This window comes from Hevea brasiliensis, chromosome 16, assembly GCF_030052815.1.
Source record: "Hevea brasiliensis isolate MT/VB/25A 57/8 chromosome 16, ASM3005281v1, whole genome shotgun sequence".
NCBI classification, from domain to species: Eukaryota; Viridiplantae; Streptophyta; class Magnoliopsida; order Malpighiales; family Euphorbiaceae; genus Hevea; species Hevea brasiliensis.
The window spans coordinates 50,810,483-50,833,493 of NC_079508.1; the positions used below are offsets into that span (position 1 = coordinate 50,810,483).

Genomic DNA, 23,011 nt, shown 5'->3' on the forward strand with positions numbered 1-23,011 from the left:
TTCTCATGCTGCTTTTGTAACTCATTACTCATGGAAGCAAGCATGTAACACTTAGCTCTCATATCATGCTCCTTCCACTTATCCAAAGTTTCATGTTCCTCTTGTGTGGCCTTTGGAGGTAAGGGACCAGGAACATTTGAATCTAGAACATATCCTATATGTTCAAGGTTCAGGACAAGTTTCAAATTTCTTAGCCAATCAGACAAATTAGGTCATGTCAACCTATTGTGATCAAGTATGCTTGCAAGGATATTGGATGGTGGTGGTTGTTTTGTGCTCATTTTTATCAAAAAATTAACTGCAGAAAATAACCAGATTAATTAGTAAATGTATCATGTAATTAACCAAAATGATTATGGTCTTTTAATCAAATTGGTCCTCCCACTAACTTAGCGAATCCTACACTTCCAAAGGAGAAAACGGAAATCCTAGTTGGATGGATTTCTAGTGGGTGATTGAATTCTTATAATTCTATTGATCATCCTCAGGTACATCCATTATTGGAATTACAATAAACTATAAGTGAGCAACTCTTTGCCCATCACATCTCATGTGAGGTTCAATCCTTTACCTAGCCCCTAATGCTCAAAATCTCAGGTACATCCATTATTGACTTATCTTGCATTAGTTAAGTTGATCCCATTGAGCGATAATTATTCAAATAATTTTAATGTCCTCAGGTACATCCAATATTGGCCACTAAACCATTTACATATTTACAACATCTCATGCTTAACAATTATTCTTAAGAAAATCTCTTAAATAAATTGCATCTTATGCAACTATTTAAAATTTCTTAAAATAATTGTCCCAATGGAGGGCCTATGTTATAATTACTTTAATTATAGCATTTCCAACTTAATCATTTGTTTGGAAGATTTTATGGTCATTCTATTTACTATTAAGGTCTCACTTTGCACATTATCCATTTAGCATGCATATATCATATAATTGCATACATTCCCATACATCTCATGCATTAATGGATAAGCGATAAATATGGTATGATCATGGACTTTCTAAGGGATTCAATTCGAGCCACCAAGAATTGAATCGGGGCATTCCTAGATGCATTTCATTCATTCATTTTACAAGAGTTCTTTGAAGGAGTACATAATCAACACTTGATCTTGAATTCCTCCCACTGGTCCCACCAATGCTCTTGACCTCCTTGAACTTCTTGCAATCCAATATTACATAGTAATCCTTGGCATACCAAGGCGAATTTACAAGAACTTAAATAAATGAAATTACAACCCAAAAATTATTACAAATTTAATAATACATGCCCAAAATAAATTAAAATAAATTAATTAATTTACAATCCCAAAGAAACATAAAAGAAATAAATCCAATCACATTGGTCTTTTATAGTCCATGATCATCCATCATGCATATCACTATTTAACAATTAAATAAAACATACATACTTAAATTAAATTGAATATCTCATATTCAACTTAAAAATCCAGATTTGAATATGATTCAAATCAATTTAAAAATTCAGATTTGAATCTCATTCAAACAAATTTAAAAATTCAGATTTGAATCACATTCAAACAACTTCAAAAATTCAGATTTGAATCACATTCAAACATTTTTTAAAAAATCAGATTTGAATCACATTCAAACATTTTTTAAAAAATCAGATCTGAATTTTATTCAATCAATTTTAAAAATTCAGATTTAAATATGATTCAACTACAGGAGCTTTTAAATAACGGTTTTATACGTCCGAGCACTTCACCCTGGGGTACTCCTGTTCTATTTGTGAGAAAGAAAGATGGGTCATTGAGGTTGTTTATTGACTACAGAAAGCTGAACAAGGTGACTGTGAAGAACAAGTATCCACTTCCTCGGATCGATGATCTGTTTGATCAGCTCCAAGGGACTAGATTCTTTTCCAAGATAGACCTGCGATCAGGCTACCATCAGTTGAGAATCAGGAATGAAGATGTGTCCAAAACAGCATTCAGGACAAGATATGGTCATTATGAGTTTTTGGTGATGTCTTTTGGACTTACTAATGCACCAGCAGCCTTCATGGACCTAATGAACAGGGTGTTCAGGCCATTCCTGGACCGTTTTGTCTTCGTATTCATAGATGACATGGTATACTCTCGGACCGAGGAAGAACACGTGTGGCACTTGAGGATGGTGTTGCAGACTTTGAGGGAGCACTAGCTATATGCCAAATTTTCAAAATGTGAATTTTGGCTAGAAAGCATCTCATTCTTGGGACATGTGGTTTGTAGTGACGGTATTCAAGTGGATCCCAAGAAAATTAAAGCTGTAACTGATTGGCTTAGGCCTACAACAGTCACTGAGATGCGAAGTTTCCTGGGTCTAGCTGGCTACTATAGGCGTTTTGTGCAGGATTTTTTCAGGATAGCGGCTCCCCTAACTAAGTTAACTCTGAAGAATGTTCCATTCATTTGAACAGATGATTGTGAGGAGAGTTTCCAGAAGCTTAAGGAGTGTCTAACCACCGCCCCGGTGTTGACACTACCGATAAGTGGTGAAGGATATACCGTGTACTGTGACACCTCCAGAGTTGACTTAAGGTGTGTTTTAATGCAGAGTGAAAAAGTGGTGGCTTATGCTTCAAGGCAGCTGAAGAGGCATGAGCAGAACTACCCCACCCATGATTTAGAAATGGCGGCTGTAGTCTTTGCACTAAAGATCTGGAGACACTACCTGTATGGTGAAGTGTGCAAGATATACACCGACCACAAGAGTTTGAAGTACATCTTCTAATAAAGGGATTTAAACTTGAGACAGAGGAGATGGATGGAGCTTCTGAAGGACTATAATTGCACCATCCAATACCTCCCTGGGAAGGCCAATGTATTAGCAGATGCTTTGAGCAGAAAATCTTCTGACAGTTTGGCACACATATCAGCGAAGAAGAGACCGTTGATTCAGGAAGTACATGAGTTGATGGATCAAGACCTAATCCTAGATCTTTCAGATGAGGGGGTATTATTGGCTCATTTTTCAGTGAGACCAGACCTGCAAGACAGGGTTAGAGTTTCCCAGCATAGAGACCAACAATTGATGAAGATCATAGAAAGAGTACAGTAGGGCGAAGGTGGTGAGTTTGGATTTGCCAATGATGGCACTCTAGTGCAAGGTTCTAGGATATGTGTGCCCAATGTGGACAATCTCAGAAATGAAATCATGCAAGAGGCACACTATACACTGTACAATATCCACCCAGGCTCCACCAAGATGTACCATGATGTGAAAGATAGCTATTGGTGGAATGGCATGAAGAAAGACATAGCAGACTTCGTGTCCAAGTGCTTGACTTGTCAGAAGGTGAAGTTTGAACACCAGAGGCCGTCAGGGAAGCTGCAAGAGCTCCCTATCCCAGAATGGAAGTGGGAAATGATTACTATGGATTTTGTGACTGGGTTACCTCGTACCACGCGAGGATATGATTCGATATGGGTAATTATAGACCGCCTAATTAAATCAGCTCATTTCTTGCCTGTGAAGACTACATATTCTGTGGCACAGTACGCCCTACTCTATATTCGAGAAATTGTCAGATTGCATGGAGTTCCTGCTTCTATAATATCTGACAGAGGGCCCCAGTTCACTTTTCGATTTTGGAGAAAGTTGCAGGAGGCACTTGGCACGCAGTTGAACTTTAGTACCGCTTTTCACCCTCAGACAGACAGGCAGTCCAAAAGGATAATCCAAACACTAGAAGACATGCTCCGCATGTGTGTTTTGGATTTTGGAGGTCAATGGGATGATCAGCTACCTTTGATGGAGTTTGCCTACAACAACAGTTATCATTCTAGCATAGGGATGGCACCCTATGAGGCACTATATGGAAGAAAGTGTAGGTCTCCTCTGTGTTGGACGGAAATAGGAGAAGCGAAGGTGCATGATGTAGACCTAGTGCAATACACTTTAGATATAGTTCCTTTAATCAGGAAACGATTGAAAACAGCTTTCAGTAGGCAGAAGAGTTATGTAGACCCTAGACGGAGGGATGTAGAGTTTACAGTAGGCAACTATGTATTCTTGAAGGTTTCTCCGGTGAAGGGAGTCATGAAATTTGGAAAGAAGGGCAAGTTGGCACCTCGGTATATTGGACCTTTTAAGGTTACGGATAGAGTTGGAGTAGTTGCCTACCGGTTGGAGTTACCACCAAACCTTTCTCATGTTCATCCTGTATTTCATATCTCCATGCTTAGGAAATACATTCCTGATCCTTCTCATGTGCTACAGCCGAATGTAATAGAGCTGAAAGAAAACTTGACGTTTAAGGAGCAACCTGTAGCCATAATGGACTATCAAGTGAGGCAGTTAAGATCAAAACAGATCCCTATGGCTAAGGTCTTGTGGAGGAGCCAGTCAGTGGAAGAGTGCACTTGGGAGTCAGAGCGGGATATGTGTAGCAAGTACCTTTATCTATTCAATGTGTATTTTTGTACTTTATTCTGCCTTGTGTAAAAATTCGAGGACGTATTTTCTGTAAGGGGGGAAGAATGTAACACCCCAAATTTTCAATGTATTATTTTGTGAGTAATATTAATATTTTTATTTTATTTAAATTTTAGGAAATTATTTGAAATTTTCTGATTTTCGAAATCGGGTTTGATTTTCCGAAAATATAAAACTTTGATATTTTTAAAAATTAATTTAAAGACCACGTGGCAAAACTAAAAATATTTGGAGTTTACGAATTTTTCTGAGTTTTTTAGAATTTTTTCGGAATTTTGGGCCTCGTTTTCGGTCCCAAGGCAGAGTAAAAATTCAAAATTTTGTATCTTGAATCGGACCGACTGAATCAAACCGGATCGGATCGTACCGATCGAATCGAACCGGCCTTCTTCTTCTTTTCTTCCCTTCCCCCGCGCGTCCCGTCCCTCCTCCTCTCTCTCTCGTTTTCTCTCTCCTCCCTCACCCCCAGGCTGCGCCGCCGCCTCCCCAGCCTCCCCACCTCGCCGGCGCACTGCCTCGACGCCTCCCCATCGCCGGCCGGCCTTCCAAGCGACCGGAAACGACGCGCGAAGACCCACCTGCGCGAGCGTGCCGTTTCGGCTTCCCAGCCGAAATTCGGCCACCGATTGGGCCGGGTCTTGTGTCAAACACCATCTATACCTCGAGAGCTTTCCATAGACACCAAGAACACTAAAATCCATCGAGCGGTTTGTCCAATTTTTGTCCGGGAAGTTTTAGCCCATTTTGATTTTTGGGCTAGATTTCTTGCAAATCGTGAACCCCACGAGAAAACCGAGAGTACCAGAGCGCTCCACTCGTCGAGAGCTTCGCGACAATATAAATTTCAAAATTTTCTGACACCGTTTTTCGGTGGGTCCCACGGAACTTCGTAGTGTTTTTCCGAGCATTAAATGAGCTTAGAAAATTCTGTGAAAATTTTATACTAACCCCCGTATTGTGGGCTTCGTGTAGGTACCTTCAATTCGCGGAAATTCGACAGTTGTCAGGGTCTGTGAATTTCCGGCCAGATAGACCTGCTACTGAAAAAGTCTTAGAATTGGATCGAGATTTTGGCTACCCCACCGTTGTCAGACGCCCTGAGCGCATTCCAGAGATCGGAATCGGCATAGGTAAACCCGAACCTTGCTTTTTCATAATTTTCTAGTGCTTAAATGGGATTAAAAATCCATAAAATATTTGTGGTAGCTCAAAAAATTTATGATTCTTTTTGCATTAGCCTAATAATATTGCTAAGGATCGCGGGGCAAAGTTTTAGAATTTTTAGAGTTTATTTGGGTAGTTTTTGCAAAAAGAGTCAATTATAAGGACTAAACTGTAAATTTACATATTGTGATTCATGACTGTTTGGATGGCCCAGGAGGGGCTGTGTGATATGATTGAGTTGTGAGTGTATGATTTGTGAATATAGAAGTGTGTTTTGAGCCCTTTTGCAGGTTGTGTAGGTTCTAGGTATAGGGGAGACTCTGTCGGATTTTTGGCACGACTTAGGACGTTTTGGTCTTTTCTTAGTTTGTATTGAGTCAATTGTATTAAATAATTGTAATAAAATTGTCAGGTGAGCCGGGACAGCCTTCTTTCTCCGCCCAGCCGCCATAGTGACTGCTGTCAAGTCTGTGAGTAAAATATTAATTTTAATTGTAATTTCCATATTATTATATGTTTAAGCATGCCCATGCATCACTTATATGTAAATATCTATGTAGTTAAACTCTAGGCACGTTTTATGTTGCATTCACAACTGTTAAAGTGCCATGGATGTTGTTGTGGTAATTTAGAGCAGTATGCGTGCATTGGCGTGCGTGTGATGTGGTGTTGGCTATGGATAGGACGGGTAGACACGGCTTGAGATCTTCGCTGGGACCCGGTCCTTCGGGGTAGACACGGCTTGAGTTCTTCGCTGGGACCCCGATTTGGTTTATTAAGTGGAAGTCCGAGTTAAGTTCTTCGCTGACACAGGTTGGAATAAGAGAGCTGTATAGGGAATCAGCTCCCATATATGTATTATTTGACATTATCGGGTGTGTGAGTGCTCCAAATTACCTTTTGCTGTTATGATGTGAAAATATTGCCGATGTTGCATTTCACTCTACAGGGTGCATTAGCTTTAGATAGTTATAGAGATTATGGTTAAAATTGATATTTTACTCTCTTAGTCGAATGCTCACTCCTGTTCATTATTTTTCAGGCTACAGGAGGATTTTTGTTATGTTTAACCTACTTTTCTCCTTCACAGGTTGTTTATTAATGTTTGTGTAATTTTATTAACTCTTAAAATTTTCGCATGTGTTAGAATTATTTATTTGATTTGGGTTTGTAATATAATTATCATGTTGGACCTGTAAACGTATTATTATATGCATGTTTGATGGACTGGATGAGAGAGCTGAACTCCCATTTATTTTTATGGCATTGAGTATGTGGAGGGTGAGCTGAGCTCCCCAATTGATTATATATTATGTTTACAGGTCGAGTCAAAAATTCTCCGTTGAAAGGTCTATTTTATGGCCGAACTTTGTCCGATTGAATTTTTGAAATTGGGCCCAAATGGGCCTTAGAGTTGTGTTGAGGAATAGTTAGGCTTACTACGGGCCTCAGGGGCTTTAAGCTGACCTAGGTCCTAGTACCGGTCCGACCCATAGGTTGGGTTGTGACACTTATATTTTTTAATGTCTTTAATAAAAATTGAAATATGACTTAAGGATTAATTAAATTTAAATAATAAGTGAAATTAAATCAATAAAAAGAACAGGAGAAAAATCAACGATTATATGATTGCATTAAATTGAAAATATTGATATGATTACGAAAGAGTAGAAGGCAGATAGAGATGGGGCTTTGAAGAACATATTATCAGTGGCTTCATCTCGTCATCATCTGCAACACTATTCTTAATTAATTGATGGCGAGCGAAGTTAATAGTTAAATCTTTTTTCTGGCCCCTCTCTACCCTTATCTTGTCCGCGGAATCTCGCCTTTTATTATTATTATTATTAGTATTATTATTATTATTATTTTAGAAAATTATCTATAATACTGAAATTATTTTCAACGAAATCAAAATTAATTATATAAAAAAATTACTAATGTTTATTATTTTTCCCCTTAATTTTAATAAAAGATTAATTGTGTTTCAATTTTTTTTATATTAAAGCATTCTATATATTTGTCTTATAATTTACAAAAAAAAAATTAATATTTTCGAAATTTGTGACCCCCTTCTGAATAACGTCTTCTCTAGAATTTAAATATTAATATTTATTAATTATAAATTTTAATTTTATTTTAATTAAGCTCACTCTTTAATTGTCGTTATGTGAAATTAAAAAATAATAAAATATTTTTTTTATTTTTTATTTTTTAAAAAATAAATATATTTTTATTAAAAATTATGTGGGTCACAAAAGGAATCTTTACCCAGACGAGAATATAATTCGGTTTAAATTGAAAAAATAAATTGAATCAAGTTAATTTGGTTTAATTGGTTCAATTTATAATTTTTAATAATTTTAATTAATTAATTCGGTTCAGTTATTTTCATAAAAAATAAAAAAAATTGAACCGAATCGAAATTATTAATATATATATAAAGAAAAATCAGAGAAAATCGAACCGAACCCTAAGATTTTTAAGTTTTGATTTCTAATTTTTTTTATTTTTATGTTTTTGTTATTTAGATTTAATGTTAAAAATATAAAATTTTATAAAATTCGGTTTGATCGATTTAAAACTGAATTGAACCGATATTTATCGATTTGATTTTATTTGATTTTCTCTTATTAATCAATTTAGTTTGATTTTTAAAATTTTTTATTTTTTATTTTTGATTTGAATCGGATCAAACCGACCGTTTGCATACCTCTATCTTTACCCATCTACAAGAAAGCCTTTTTATCAATACCTTGCAAGACGTTCTCTTCTACTTAATCTTTCACGCGAACCGCCGTCTACTTCGCCATCGACGCATGCAAACCAATTTAAAAAGGAGCATGAGTTGTTCCAAAACAAAGACTCAAATTCCCATCAAACGCTATAGCCACCTGGTCCAACTCAATCAACCATGAGCATTTCTTCCACTGATTCCATGGAAGAAGAACGACCTCAACCTTCTCCCCCATCAAAAATTACCAAAGACAAACAACCCATGTCCCCATCAAATTTACCTTAGTAGCCAATGGTTTTCCACCTATAATAGTGTAGCAGTGAACTTTTCTACTAACGAAGAGCTTCTTTTTATTCTGACTCTAATAAGGAGATAGCAAACATTACGAATTTGCTAATGGTTACTTCTGCTAGCTCCAGTGAAAATATATATGATGAAGGCGATTATATTTCTCATACTACATCATATAATGTCCATCGTGAAGAAAATTCTCCAGCCAAACCACCACCAGGCTTTTGGTTTACTTTGATAGTGTTCTTCCTTCAAAATGGAGGGATAGACTTCGTGGATTCGATGCTTCGTCTTCATGATCTTCCAAGACGATTTACTTGCTTTTCTTGTGTTGGACGCAAGTATGAAATTTGATTCTCAAATAATTCATCTAAGTAAAATTCAGGTATTTTTATAATATAAATTAAAAATTAAAAAATAATATTGATAAAATATTAAATCTTTTTTTTTTTTACCAAAAGCTCTCTTTTTTAATAAATAATTTATAATTATTGGAAAAAAAATTATAACTTTGTTGCAATATATTATTACTTTAATTTGCGTACAGCAAATGTTAGAGGTGAAGACTTATGGTCCACCACTAAAAAGGCTTTGCTTCCGCAATCACCCACCATCGCTTCCCTCTCTCTCACGCACAAACAGAGAGAGAGAGCGAGAGACATAGAGAGGAACAGAGTCTCCGTTGAAATCAAAATTTTCTCTTACACGATCCCGGAAAATTCTCTCTTCATTTTTCTTTATCATCCAATTCCCGCCATTTACTTTCCTTCTCATTTTCATTTCAAACAAACAAAACTATTTGGAGAAAAAAGAAGTCAACAACTCTCTGTTTCAGATCTCCTTTTCTTTGCTTCAATTCATTCAAGTTTCATTAGATTCTGTACATTGTTATGTTCTGTTTGTAGATCAAACGCAGGCTTTTTTTTTTCTGAAAATTATCTTGTAAGCACTTCTTTCATTTTAAAGTCTTCGGCTTGTAGCTCAAATATATAGCTTCTTTTGTTTGGTTTCTTAATATGGATGAGTTTGGTGTCTTGACGGAGAGTTTTGGGTTAAAACCGCAAGGCAAATCGGCTCCGATGGCCTCTTCGAAACGACCCGATAACACTTCCAGTGCTCAAACCCGAAGTTTCGCTTCGAATTCAGCTTCAAACCAAAATTCATCATCATATGCTTCGAAATCTCCCCATAATTCCAATTCCCTTAATGGGTCTTTTTTCGATGATCATGAAGCTCTTTTTAGCAGTCAAAAACCCCAGAGTTTTGGTGGTTTAGATTATGGTTTTGACATTTTTGGTGGTTTCCAAAAGAACTCAAGGCAAACAACTGATAATGGTACTGGGTCTTCTTTCGATTACGATTCCATCTTCTCAAATTCTAATTACTTGAATGCTAAATCGTCATTGGATGGCGATATATTGAGTGGGTTAAACAGTTTGAACTCCATTAGCACGGATGATATTTTTGGGTCCTTTGGTTCAAAGCCAAAGCAAACTGCACCGATTGATGACTTGTTTGGTACCTTTGGTGGAAAAACGAAGACCCCTAGCCAGAATGGATCTGTAGGTTTTGATGATTTGATACCTGGGTTTGGTTCAAGCAGCTCATCGAAGAAGGGGTATGTGAATGTGTTGTGTTTTCTATGAAAGTTTTATTTCACTGATTAGTTGCTTGATCAATTTGTTTTATTTTTTAAAATGCCAATGCTCGAGTTTATTTATTTGTTTTTTCCCTAGAGAAGGATTAGCTGTTGTATTATCTAGGAATTTAATTACTTGAAGAGAGAGTTTTGGATCAAATTTAATTACATACGAGAAATGTGATGCTGTGCATTGTTCTGTAGATTGTATCTAAGCAAATGTATGCCATTTTATTCTAACCAAATTTCTTATTTATGAATCTGCTGTGTATCAAGTTCCTTTTATTTCATGGATAAAGATGTTAAGGTTGATAGCTTTCTGCGAAAGTTCTCTTGACTGAGTAGCTGGCCTATTATGTCATCATTATATAATATTATGGAGTATATATTGTGGTCTTCTCCATGCCTTGTTGTAGTAGTATCATCCTTATTTCTATGACATTACATCCATTTGCTGAAGGCAGCCACTCTTTGCATTTTGCATTGGAGTGAGTTTATATATGATAGCGTGAGAGATAAAATGTTTAAGTCTAAAGCAGAACATATTTATTGGATACTTTATGAATCTTGTATTTTGTGGCCTGCCTTTTGTCTTTTGGAGCATTATTTATGAATCTCTCTGAATATGTTTGTGATTTTATGTGCTATTTTGGTTCTTGGAGATTTTTCCCTTGGTGTTGAGGTCATGATGTTCACCTAAATATACCTCCAAATGTATACCAAATGAGAAATCTCTGGTTGTTTCTCCTTGCATGTTTTGCTTGTGTGTTGAAGTTGAACTCATCAAGTTAGAATGCATGATTCATTTGGACTTAGATAAATTAGTAAGAGAGATGCAGAATTTAATTGGGTAATCCTTCAAACACTCTGTGTTTGTCTTGTTCATATTCATGGCCCATATTTTGAATTTTTCATATTCAATCACTGTCTCATATCAGCATTGCAAGTAACTTAAGGTGTCACTTCACTCAAAAACTCTGAGGTGATAGTAAAATTCCCTAAACCTTGATCCAGAGCAAGGTTTGGAGTATGTTTGTAACTGGTCAATTGATTTCCTTTACCTTACATTTCCAAAACGTATTAGTGAGTTAACCAGTCAATATAACATTCACTTTTAAATATATCTGTGTGATCCATTTTCTGCATTGTTATGGCACAATCATGAGTGTGAAAAATCATGCCTTTATTCTTTTTGTTACTTTTTTGGCACAGGGAAACTACGGCAATGAAAAAATCAGCTTTCACCTCAACAGATGACCCTTTTGTAGTATTAGAATCAACTTCAACCACAACGAAATCGACATTCATAGACCCATTGGAAGAATTCAGTAAGTTCAATCATTTGGGAAGCACAAGGCCCCCTGGTTCATCAAATGTTTCAGCACTAAGGCCCCCTCCAAAACCGGGACAAGTTTTGAAGAGTAATAAAGGTTATTCCGCATTTTTTAAAGTGGAAATAATGGGTCAATATGAAAGTCGTCCTTTTCTTGTTCTTGTCATAACCTTAATAACAATGCAATGCTTCATGATGCAGTTAAAAGTTCAAATGTGTCTTCCATAGATGAACTTGAAGATTTTGCTATGGGCAGGGTGCAAAATAATGCTAATGGAAATGTTCACCATGCTAAGGAAGCAAGTGAGAGACAAACAGCAAAAGCAGGTAAATATAAAGAAGCTGAAGATGCTGCATGGGAGAATCAGGAAAAGAGTGTTGATGATATAGAATCCTTTTTTAGCGTGGGTTCTCGGTCCAGCAGCGTACCAAGGTCAAGGACTACAACTTCGGTGAGAACAGTTGATATAAATAAATGGTTTATGCAAAACCAGCAGATATTATATTTGATTCCTGCTCCAATTGTTAGGATCCTGTATTTGATGCAATGACAAACAACAAAGGAAAGGCTGCAGTGGCCCAGAGGACATCTAGTGGTGCCTCATCTAGCATAAGGAAGGCTTCTTCTACAACAAATATGGTTGATGATTTTTCTTCAATATTTGGAGGTTGGTTTTGAATTGACTTTCATTTCTAGCAGTGCAGATTACCTAATGATGCATCTCTCTTTACACTAATGTTTGACTATTTTTTCAAAGATGCTTCATTTTTTGGAGAATTTGAGGAAGTTGAAGGGGAAAGTGAAGAAAGACGAAGAGCCAGATTGGGCCGACATCAGAGGACCCAGGATCGTGTGGTGTGTGTTTTCCCTCTTTTCACTCTTTTTTCCTTAGAAGTGACCAGACTTATGTTCTTGGATGATGCTATTTTTGGCTTTTGCATTATCTGAAAGCCATCTGGTTGCTAAGGTTCATTGATTTAAAGGTGAAACAAAATTTTCCAATGTCCTCAAAGAAATTTTTTTTTCAGCATATATGCTCAATAATTCAGTCACCATGAATCATAAATTTGATCTCATGGAATGAAATAACGTTATTTACAGGAATTTTCAATTACCGTTACCGATATGGCTGTTATTTAAAGGCGAAAAAAAAAATTGGGGGGGGGGGGGGGGGGGGGGGGGGGGGGGTTTAAGGGGTGTTACAGGCCGGGGGCGTTTTTTTAACTTGCTTCATGAACTTTACAAAATTTTCAAAAAATTTTGCTTAGCGCTGGGCCGTTACCATTACGTTACGGCCATTATGGGCCCGTTTCCGTTACTAGCGACCGCGACTGCGATTGTGACTGCGGCCGCGATTTAAAACCATGTTTGATCTGCTTCATCTGCTATAACTTCCATTTAATTAGCAGAGTGTACACTAAGATTGCCTTTTGGATACTGCGGTTTAGTTGTTTGGGTTTATAATATATAACCAAAGTTTCATGTTTGTATTCTGTTGCTGGGATTCACATCTGGATTTTTGCTTATACAGGCGAAAGCAGTTGCTGATATGAACCAGCGTGATGTTCAAACTCAGCACGAGCAAGAAGAGAGGCGTGTAAGTGTTGCACTGATATTGTGACGCATGTAGTAGGATTTTTGTGGTCTGATTCTTTGAAATATTAATGGATTTGTTTCTAACACACATGTAACATATAAATGAGCCTGTGCATGTGCATATGTGTCTCAGTTAAAGATGAGTTGAGAGTCATGGCTTTTATGTATACATGCCATCATATTTTTGTCCAGGTAATTTAAGAATGTGCATTTGTTATTTCTTTACTTGTTCTTGTTGATGAAGGGATACAGTAGACCTAGGAACTGGTCCGGCTAGGTCGGAACTGGCGACTTAGGGCTGAGAAAGGGAATGGACCGAAACCAGACCGGTCCTAGGCGGTTACAGCCTGTTACCGGCTGGTTCCGGTTCGGTTCAATGGTGATTCCGGTTCCGGTTTTTAGGCAGTTTGATCTACATTGTGCACTCCTACGTCTTCCATGTCTTTTTTTAAACAAAAAGAGGTTCAAACTGGAATCAGACCGTTGGTCCTGGTTCAGTGTTTGGAGGGACTAAAACTGGCCCACTATATAGGGTTCAGGCCTTTGAACCATTGATCCAGGCCTGTCCCAGTCTGGTTCAGGGCTTGAACATGCCCTTGGCCCGGTCTAGGCTACAGGATGGGTGGTATATTATCCATATTTGTCTATCATTTGCCACATGTTTTTTCTTTAAAACAATAACTCTTTAATTTATATGGTGGACTAGTAGTAACATTTTAAGCTTAATTTGCAGAGGATTGCTGACAAAATGGATGCTGAGATAAAGCGCTGGGCGGCAGGGAAAGAAGGCAACATGCGCGCATTGTTATCATCATTGCAACATGTGAGTCATATATCAGTGTCTTCTGAAATTTGTTTCCTTTACTGAGACAAGAGCACATTATTAGGTTAGAGGATAGAAAAAAAAATGGGTAGACCTAAATTAACTTGGATTGAGTTGAGTTGTACTGATTTTTGGAATGTTAGTGTGCAAGAAAACATGTCAGTTAGCTATTTTCCACAATGAAGTGAGGTCTTGTTTTAAAGCATATGAAGCTTTGCTAACATGACTAATTCTGCTTCTCTTCTTGGTGAATCATTGGTCTCGTATGCTGTGGATGGAGTCTAATGACAGTGCTAAAGTCCTATGAAAACTTTGTTATTCTCGAACGGGTTTGAAGAAGACATAGGATTCATCATGCCATTAAATTATGAGTGCTCTCCAAACTTTCCTTTTAGTAGTTTGGGTAATAATGTTATTTTGAAGAACTAATTTGTCTTGGCCTCCTATTGAAAAGTGGTGTTAGCTTGACCCTTTAGTTGGGTAAGATGGTTGTATTTGTCTGCTTCTGTGTCTGTGCCTGAGATAAAAAATAATATATTCAAATGCAATTGATGGTTAGCACTCAGTAAATAAGTGTGCTTGGGTTTAATATACGTTAACTGATTCAGGCTGAAAGCGTCCTAAGGTTCAATGCATGGCATGTGCTTTTACAAATTTTACTTGCATAAATGATACAGAACCTAATAAATTTTGGGCATTGTGATATTTGCAATCCACAGATACTGAGAAGAATTTTGCTTTTCTTTCTACTAATCCTATTTTTACAAAGTTCTTTATGTCTTCATCACTCTTCGTGACTGAGATCACTTTTCCCTAGAAGAATCCAAATGAGTGTATTCTGAGTCTTGTGAGCAATGAATGTACCCTTTACTGAAAAATTAGGTGTATGTACACGCGCTCTTTTGTGTCTGTAGAGAGAGAGAATGTGTCCTTGCTACAAACATTATTTCTATATATAGTGGGATTTTCTAATGCTCCACCCTAAGTTCTTCATTAAATTCAATCAGTTGAAATATGTTGAATTATTTGCAGTTTGTGTTAAAATGAAGTGTCTTCTTAGTTTTGAAACTGGTCTTGAACATTGAAGAATTTAAGCTTCTTTAATTGCATAATGTTTGATACTGTTTATACCAACGGATATTTTTTAATTGAGCTATTATTAACAGGTGCTTTGGCCTGACTGTGGATGGGAGCCAGTTTCATTGACAGATTTGATTACTTCTGCCTCGGTGAAAAAAGTATATAGAAAGGCAACATTATGTGTCCATCCTGATAAGGTTCAGCAGAAAGGTGCTACTGTTGAACAAAAATATACTGCCGAGAAGGTTTTTGATATCCTCAAGGTACACCTTCAATTTTCATGTATATGGGGCTAAAATGCATTTCATATTCTACTGTGTTTACTTTACAAAGAAACACGTGATGGATTCTTTCCTCTCATTATTTCAATATGCTTTGGAACTTCAACTTTTTTAAGGCTACACCTTGTTTCTGGTTGCTTTTTCTCATATTCTACTGTGTTTTGCATTAAAACAGGAAGCTTGGAACAAGTTCAATAGGGAGGAACTTTCTTAAAAACTTTTGATGATTCATCCTGTTGACTATTTTTGCGCAATTTGGCAATCTCAGAACTCTCAATTTGGGGCAAATGAAACTTGTGCAGTTCTGTTCTGCAGCTTTGGGTGCAATGTGCGTGCATTACGACATGAAATCCATTATTATTCGATGCTTGGGAAAGAACTTTCGTGTTCGTGTATGGTTTTGTATATTAATGCTGTTTCTATAAACATTACGTGTTACAACAATCATAGAACCGCTCCCAGAGTAAGTTCAAACGGCCCATGCATTTTATGTTGGTGGTCAGGATTCTCATTGTGATATTTTGTTTTTAAATTTTTTAAGAGGGAGGTGGGAGTTTGCGTGATGTTCTTTTTTATTTGTAATAATGGTTCTCTGAGCATCTCCCAATTGATGTCTTGAGCACAACGGTCACATTCTGTGATTTGAGTAGTAGTGAATGATGACCAACCAATGAAATGTTTGGTTTTTGATGGTGGTTGTCTGTCGTTCGTCTTTTTTTTCAAGAAATTTTTTTTTTTTATAACTCCATTTTTAACACAGTAAGATCATAACCGGTTTACAGATGATTGATTTTACCTTGTATTTTACTCTAGCCAATTCCATGTCGGAATAGGTTTTCATCAGTCATTTTATTAGCTGAAGAAAGTACAGAAAGGAAAGAAACGTACCTAACTACTGAAGCTTTTCTTGCTTATGAGATATACTCCACGCTGTTGAGAAGATGGCTGGTTACTTAGGGCTTATTGAGGACGCCCGGTATTAAAATTAGGTTTCAAGTATTTTCCAATGATACTGCTACAGTCGTTATCGGTTAAATTTATGGTTTTACATCAATAGTGAAATGCAGGTTTGGGTTTTCTTTAATTATCTTTCTTTAGCAGATTCATACATTTACTACGGGGCGGCGTTTGAAGTTTTATACCTATTTGGATTTCAGTAAATTTTTTATCTTATTAATATTTATATATCTTTTAAGGGTTAAATTTTAAAGATTAAAACTTATAAAAATAATATTTAACTCTTGATTTTTAAACATTTTACAAAGCACATTCTAAATATTAACCTTATCACAATTATTAACCTTAAATACAAATCACATATTTATGTTAAGGATCCTACATTGTTAGGTAATCTTGATGAGAGTTTAACAAGCTCTTAGGTACTCTTCAATTATAATAAGCTGGTTTGTAAGGTGAATTCTATCTAAATGACTTATTTTCCATGTAGTTCAACCTATATTAAATGATATTAGAGTTAACCCTATCTTATGATCAATGTGGCCTGACTAACGAAGTCACTCTATTTTGTGATCAACATAGCCTTGACTGACAAAGATGTCCATTCTCCAAGCATAGGATAATGTTTACGTAATGGTTTATTCCTCATGTTAAGGACATTGGTCCTCCTCCAAGCAAGGGCAGATTTCACATCGTTAAGAAACAATTTTGATCGGAGTTTAAGAAGTTTCTAGATACCATACTATCCCCTTGTGTGTAGGGGCAAAGTTAGGATTTTCAATCAAGAGGGGTAAACCTTTTTTTTTTATAAAAATAAAAGGATTTATAGCATAAAATACATATATAAAATAACTAGTTAATATAAATATCTTCAATATCTTTTAATTAATGTAAATAAAAAAAATTAGAATGTCTTCCATGAATTTTCATGTATTAATAACGTTACATAATAATTTTATTGTCAATCTTATAAAAAATTATCTTTCTCAATATCTGATTAAATAATTGACCATTTATTTATTCATAATTTTGATAGTAGAAAATACATTTTTAATAAATGCAAATACAATGGATAAAATTAGAGAGCCAAAGTTATAAGCTTATAAACTAGTTGATACCAAATTTTTTCTTTATTTTTATTATTTTCTAAATAAGATCGATTACATTTGAAAGCTTACAATTGAACTTCACATCAATAATATATGTCTATAATTGATTATAAAAATAATAAATTAAAAGTCAATATGTCACGACCCAACCTATGGGCCGGACCGACACTAGGACCTGGGCCAGCCTAAAGCCCCCGAGGCCCGTAGTAAGTCTAACTATTCACTTAACCCAACTCTAAGGCCCATTTGGGCCCAATTTCAAGAAATCTACCGGACAGAGTCCGGCCATAAAATGGACCTTTCAATGGAGAGTTTTTGACTCACCCGACCTGTAAACACAATAACTACTCAATTGGGGAGCTCAGCTCACCCTCCACATACTCATCAGCATAAAAATAAATGGGAGCTCAGCTCCCTCATCCAATCCATCAAACATGCATAGAATATTAAGTTTACAGGTCCAAAATAATAATTTAGTTTACAGACCCATATCAAATAAACATTTCTAACACATGAGGAAATTCTAGAAATTTATAAAATTACACAAGCATGAATAAATAACATGCGAGGGAGAAAGCAGGTTAACCTCAAAAATATCCTCCTGTGGCCTGGAAAAATATTGAACAGGAGTGAGCATTCGACTCAGAGAGTAAAATATCAATTTTAACCATAATCTCTATAACTATCTAAAACTAATGCATCCTGTAGAGTGAAATGCAACAACAGCAATAATTTCACATCATAACATCAAAAAGGTAATTTGGAGCACTCACACACCCAGTAATATCAGTCATAATATATGGGAGTTGATTCCCTATACAGCTCTCTTAAATCCAACCTGGTGCCAGCGAAGAATTCAAGCCGGACTTTCACTTAATAAACCAAATCGGGGTCCCAGCGAAGAACTCAAGCCATGACTACCCCGAAGGACCGGGTCCCAGCGAAGATCTCAAGCTGTGTCTACCCGTCCTATCCATAGTCCACACCACATCACACGCACGCCAACGCACGCACACTACTCCAAATTACCATAACAACATCCATGGCACTTTAACAGTTATAAATGCAACATAAAACATACCTAGAGTTTATCTACATAGATAAATACATATAAGTGATGCATGGACATGCTTGAACATATAATAATAGTAAAATTACAATTAAAATTAATATTTTACTCACAGACTTGACAACGGTCACTGGGGCGGCTGGGCGGAGGAAGAAGGCTGTCCCGGCTCACCTGACAATTACATTACAATTATTTAATACAAATGGCTCAATATAAATAAAGAAAAGACCAAATACGTCCTAAGTCGTGCCGAAAATCCGGCAGAGTCTCCCTTATACCTAGGATCTACCCAACCTGCAAAAGGGCTCAAAACACACTTCTATATTCACAACCCATATATCCGCAACTCAATCACATCACATAGCCCCTCCTGGGCCCATCAAATCAGTCATCCATCACAATATGTAAAATTTCAATTTAGTCCTTATAATTGATCATTTTTACAAAAACTACCCAAATAAGCTCTAAAAATTCTAAAACTTTACCCCGCAGTCCTTAATAATATTACTAGGCTATTGCAAAAAGAATCATAATTTTCTGAGCTACCACGAATATTTTATGAATTTTTAATCCTATTTAAGCACTAGAAAATTACGAAAAAGTAATGTTCGGGTTTACCTTTGCCGATTCTGACTTTGGAGACGCGCTCGGGACGTCTGACAATGAGGGGGTAGCCAAAATCTCGGTCCAATTCGGAGACTTTTCCGGTAACGGGTCTGTCTGGCCGGAAATTCACAAACCTAGTCAACTGTCGAATTTCCGCGAATTGAGGATACCTACACGAAGCTCATAACACGGGGGTTAGTACATAAATTTTTCAGAATTTTCTAAGCTCATTTAATGCTCGGAAAGACAATGCGAAGTTCCATGGGACCCACCGAAAAACGGTATCGGAAAATTTTGAAATTTATATCCCCGCAAAGCTCTCGACTAGTGGAGCGCTCTGGTACTCTCGGTTTTCTCGTGGGATTCACGGTTTGCAAGAAATCTAGCCCGAAAGTCAAAATGGGCTAAAACTTCCCGGACAAAAATTGGACAAACCGCTCGATAGATTTCGGTATTCTTGGTGTCTATGGAAAGCTCTCGATGAGTAGATGAGTTTAGACACAAGATCCGGCCGAATCGGTGGCCGGATTTTGGCCTGGAAGTCGAAAAGTCGCATGCGCAAGGAAGGGGTGTTCGCGCGCGTTTTCCGCCTTTTGGGGCGGCCACGGAAAGAGGTGGCGCGCGATGAGCCGGGTGGCGGAGGTGGGTGGCGGTGGGTGGGAGGAGAGAGAAAACGGGAGAAAGAGAGAAGGAGGAGGAGACGCGCGCAGGAGAAAAAGAAGAAGGGGAGGGAGTCGGTCCGATTCGATCTGTCCGATCCTGTTCGATTCGGCCGGTTCGATTCAAAATACAAAATTTTAAATTTTTACTCTGCCTCGGGACCGAAAATGAGGTCCAAAAATTCCGAAAAAATTTCAGAAAACTCAGAAAAATTGATAGACTCCAAATATATTATTGGTTTTACCACGTGGTCTTTAAATAAATTTTTAAAAATCATCAAAGTTTATATTTTTGGAAAATCAACCCTATTTTTAAAATCCGAAAAATCTCAAATAATTTGTTAAAATTTAATAAAATTAAAATATCAATAATACTCATAAAATAATAAAGTTTAAACTTTTGGGGTGTTACACAACAAGTCCTTTAAAAATATTTTTAAAAAAAGGACAAATGTTGAGTTTCAATTATAAAACCTATAAAAAAAATAAAACAAATTTTTTATAAGAAAAAAAAAAATAGAATGGGCAATTGCCCTCTTCTTTATAATGTGGGTTCGCTACTACTTTATAATTAATACAAGTACTTATACCATCTCCAAATAAAATACCATGATTTATTTAAATCAGAATTAAATTTGTCAATAATTAATCCTATGATCAAATTTTCTTTTATTTTGAAAATTCTTAGAAGCGATGAAATTATTATGATTTCAACTCTTAATTTTCCTTGCCCACAAGTGAAAGTCAAACCCTAAAATAGTTAGGTTTTTTTTTAAAATATAATTTTATTAAATAAATTCAGGAAAAACTTAATAGAGAAGATCCGCTCTAACTCGGTTATCAGACTCTTCACTTACACACAATCTAGGACCTCCAGTGTTAAGTGAAAAAACTTAAAAAAATCAAAATACAATAAATCAAATAAAAAAGAAGAACAAATAAACCATTCAAATGGACTAGCAAATAATGGACTGACTAAAATAATTAGGTTTTAAATAATAATAAGAATGATAATACAAATGCTCTTTGTTTATCTCTAATTGCTTCTCCACCTGTTCATACCACAACCGCCAGTTCCATGATAATAAAAACTGATAAGTGATTCACTGAATCTTGAACTTATTCAACTGGATTCACTTGAATTATCTCTATAAATTCAATTTCATCATTCACAATCTCACTTGATTATTAGTAATTTACAGAATGAAACAACCCAAGTCAATATTGCTCCACTAAATCATCATCATTGCTGTTTTCTCTCTTAATTTTTTCAACTATGTTTACAATCAAGTAATGTTTGGAGTCAATTTGATGCATATATTGATTAATTCAATTTTGTAGACAAGTTTAGAGTTCCCTATTTGTACTTTTACACTTGATTTATGTATTTAGAAGTTATTTTACACTTATTTTTTTTTTAATATTCAAACACTAAAAAATATAAAAATATATTTAAAAAAAATATATTTTCGTAAACAAGAGGCTAAAACTAAAAATTATTTCATGGGTGTCAACTGCAAAAATAAAGTCCAAATAAAAACTTAAAGAACATATTTAACTAACACTAGGAATTATTATTATTATTATTATTATTATTATTATTATTATTATTATTGGGTGGACACTAGGACTAATGATGGTGGTTCTCGTTCTGCCATGAAATCTCCTCGTTTCTCGGAGAATCTTCTCAAATTCTACAATTACCAAACCCAATTATGCAAAAGGGAAAGAGAAGTAATTTTTTTTTAATTAAATTAAATATTTTATTGTATTGTTAAGTGGGAAAAATTAAAATGGGAAAGACAAATGCTAATGGAAATTAATCACTGCAACAACCCACTAATAAAAAGCAAGCCTTGGAAAAAGAATTACTAAAGGGAATCTTGTAGCGGTGTCCGATGATAGCGACGGAGGGGCCCCTCCACCTGCCGCCGGCGATCGTGGCCGCCTTCCCCACCAAACTCTTGCCACTTAATTTCACCACCAATTAGAGTATTTTAAATACCATAATTAAAAAAATTAAATAAATAAATTGCACATGCATTTTAATTTTATATATCATAGCATCAATCATTTAGGTGTCGAGGTAAAAATCACATGTAATTAAATTATTTTATGTTCTCATTGAAAACATATGCTTATTAAAATCTACATTTATTATTCATTTAACTCAAGTGAACTTTGTCCAAAGAATACTTTAAAGGCTGGTGTTAATCTATTGACTTGGTATGAACAGAACTAATTTTAGTCCATTAAATTAAAAATATTTGTGAAATAATTTTTTAATTGTATTTCAAAAGATTTTTTGTTTTTAAATAGTTTTAGCCCTCAAATCCTCAGGCACTTAAATGTCACTTCAACTAATCCTCCTGAGTAAAAATACTGTTGAACAACTGCAATTCCACTGGCACCTTCACATTAAATTCCAATGGATGTGCTAGAAAACAGCAAGACTTGACGATCTTTTTAAGAGTCTAATCTCAAAGTGCAAATTTAGGAATCCATTGCTTTCGTTATTCTAGGGTAGACTGACTTAATTCACTGAGATTGCTTCTGCTTTTCCCGTCACTATGACCCATAAATCAGTGTTCCTTTTTCCAATATTCTTTCTCTGTATTAATGGCGGGGATACATATACAGATGTGCATATATATATATGGATGGCTTGCTGTTTCAGTGGCAAGTTCCAAAGGAGAAATTTCCATTGTTGATACTTCAAATAAGACTGATATCTAGCATATTCTGGTCCCTCTAGAGAAAAGGAAAGCACTTATTGGTCACTGGGTAGCTACTATATCTCCACCATTAATTAATTAAGATATTCTGCTAAATAACCAGAGAAAATATGGAATGCTAATCTAATTTATTTACAAATAAATTCATAAAACTTTTACTAATGCTAACAATGAACAGTTAAAAAGAAAAAAAAAATCTCCCCACCATTGATAACTACTAGGTCAGATTTATGAACACACAGCTTTCTGACAGATTGAATATGATCGGCTGTGGTTCTGCAGAACCTCACTGTATGGTCCTAACTAGTCCTTTCATTTATTTCTTCTTTTTTTCTTTTTCCATTTTTTTTCAACATTGATTTGAAATGTGCACTTTCGATGGTGAAAATGAAGATGCCATATTTGCCATATTATTCAAGCAAAGACCATTGAAAATAAAAACAAAAAATAAATTGAAGAAATAGTTAAAA

The 23,011-nt window shown here is 35.8% G+C and overlaps 1 protein-coding gene across 2 annotated transcripts; it reads left to right on the forward strand.

The window, feature by feature from the left end:
• Positions 1-9,217: 9,217 nt before the first annotated feature.
• Positions 9,218-15,969, forward strand: LOC110668668 (auxilin-related protein 1). Of its 2 annotated transcripts, none has more exons than XM_021829986.2 (9): positions 9,218-10,271; positions 11,505-11,713; positions 11,827-12,077; positions 12,155-12,293; positions 12,384-12,481; positions 13,158-13,223; positions 13,956-14,045; positions 15,212-15,388; positions 15,582-15,969. In XM_021829986.2, the coding sequence occupies exons 1-9, from the start codon at positions 9,670-9,672 to the stop codon at positions 15,618-15,620; spliced, it is 1,671 nt and encodes a 556-aa protein (XP_021685678.2). In that variant the 5' UTR covers positions 9,218-9,669; the 3' UTR covers positions 15,621-15,969. The 2 variants fall into 2 exon arrangements, with proteins under 2 accessions (XP_021685678.2, XP_021685676.2); XM_021829984.2 differs by having other exon boundaries at positions 9,220-10,271; positions 11,505-11,722.
• Positions 15,970-23,011: the final 7,042 nt, after the last annotated feature.

What these genes read in the sequence shown, in the direction of transcription:
- LOC110668668 (XM_021829984.2), top strand. Translation starts at nt 9,670, where the DNA reads ATGGATGAGTTTGGTGTCTTGACGGAGAGTTTTGGGTTAAAACCGCAA. An exon ending in AGAGGACCCAGGATCGTGTG is followed by an intron (nt 12,482 to 13,157) that starts GTGTGTGTTTTC and finishes TTGCTTATACAG; the next exon opens with GCGAAAGCAGTTGCTGATAT. An exon ending in ACGAGCAAGAAGAGAGGCGT is followed by an intron (nt 13,224 to 13,955) that starts GTAAGTGTTGCA and finishes CTTAATTTGCAG; the next exon opens with AGGATTGCTGACAAAATGGA.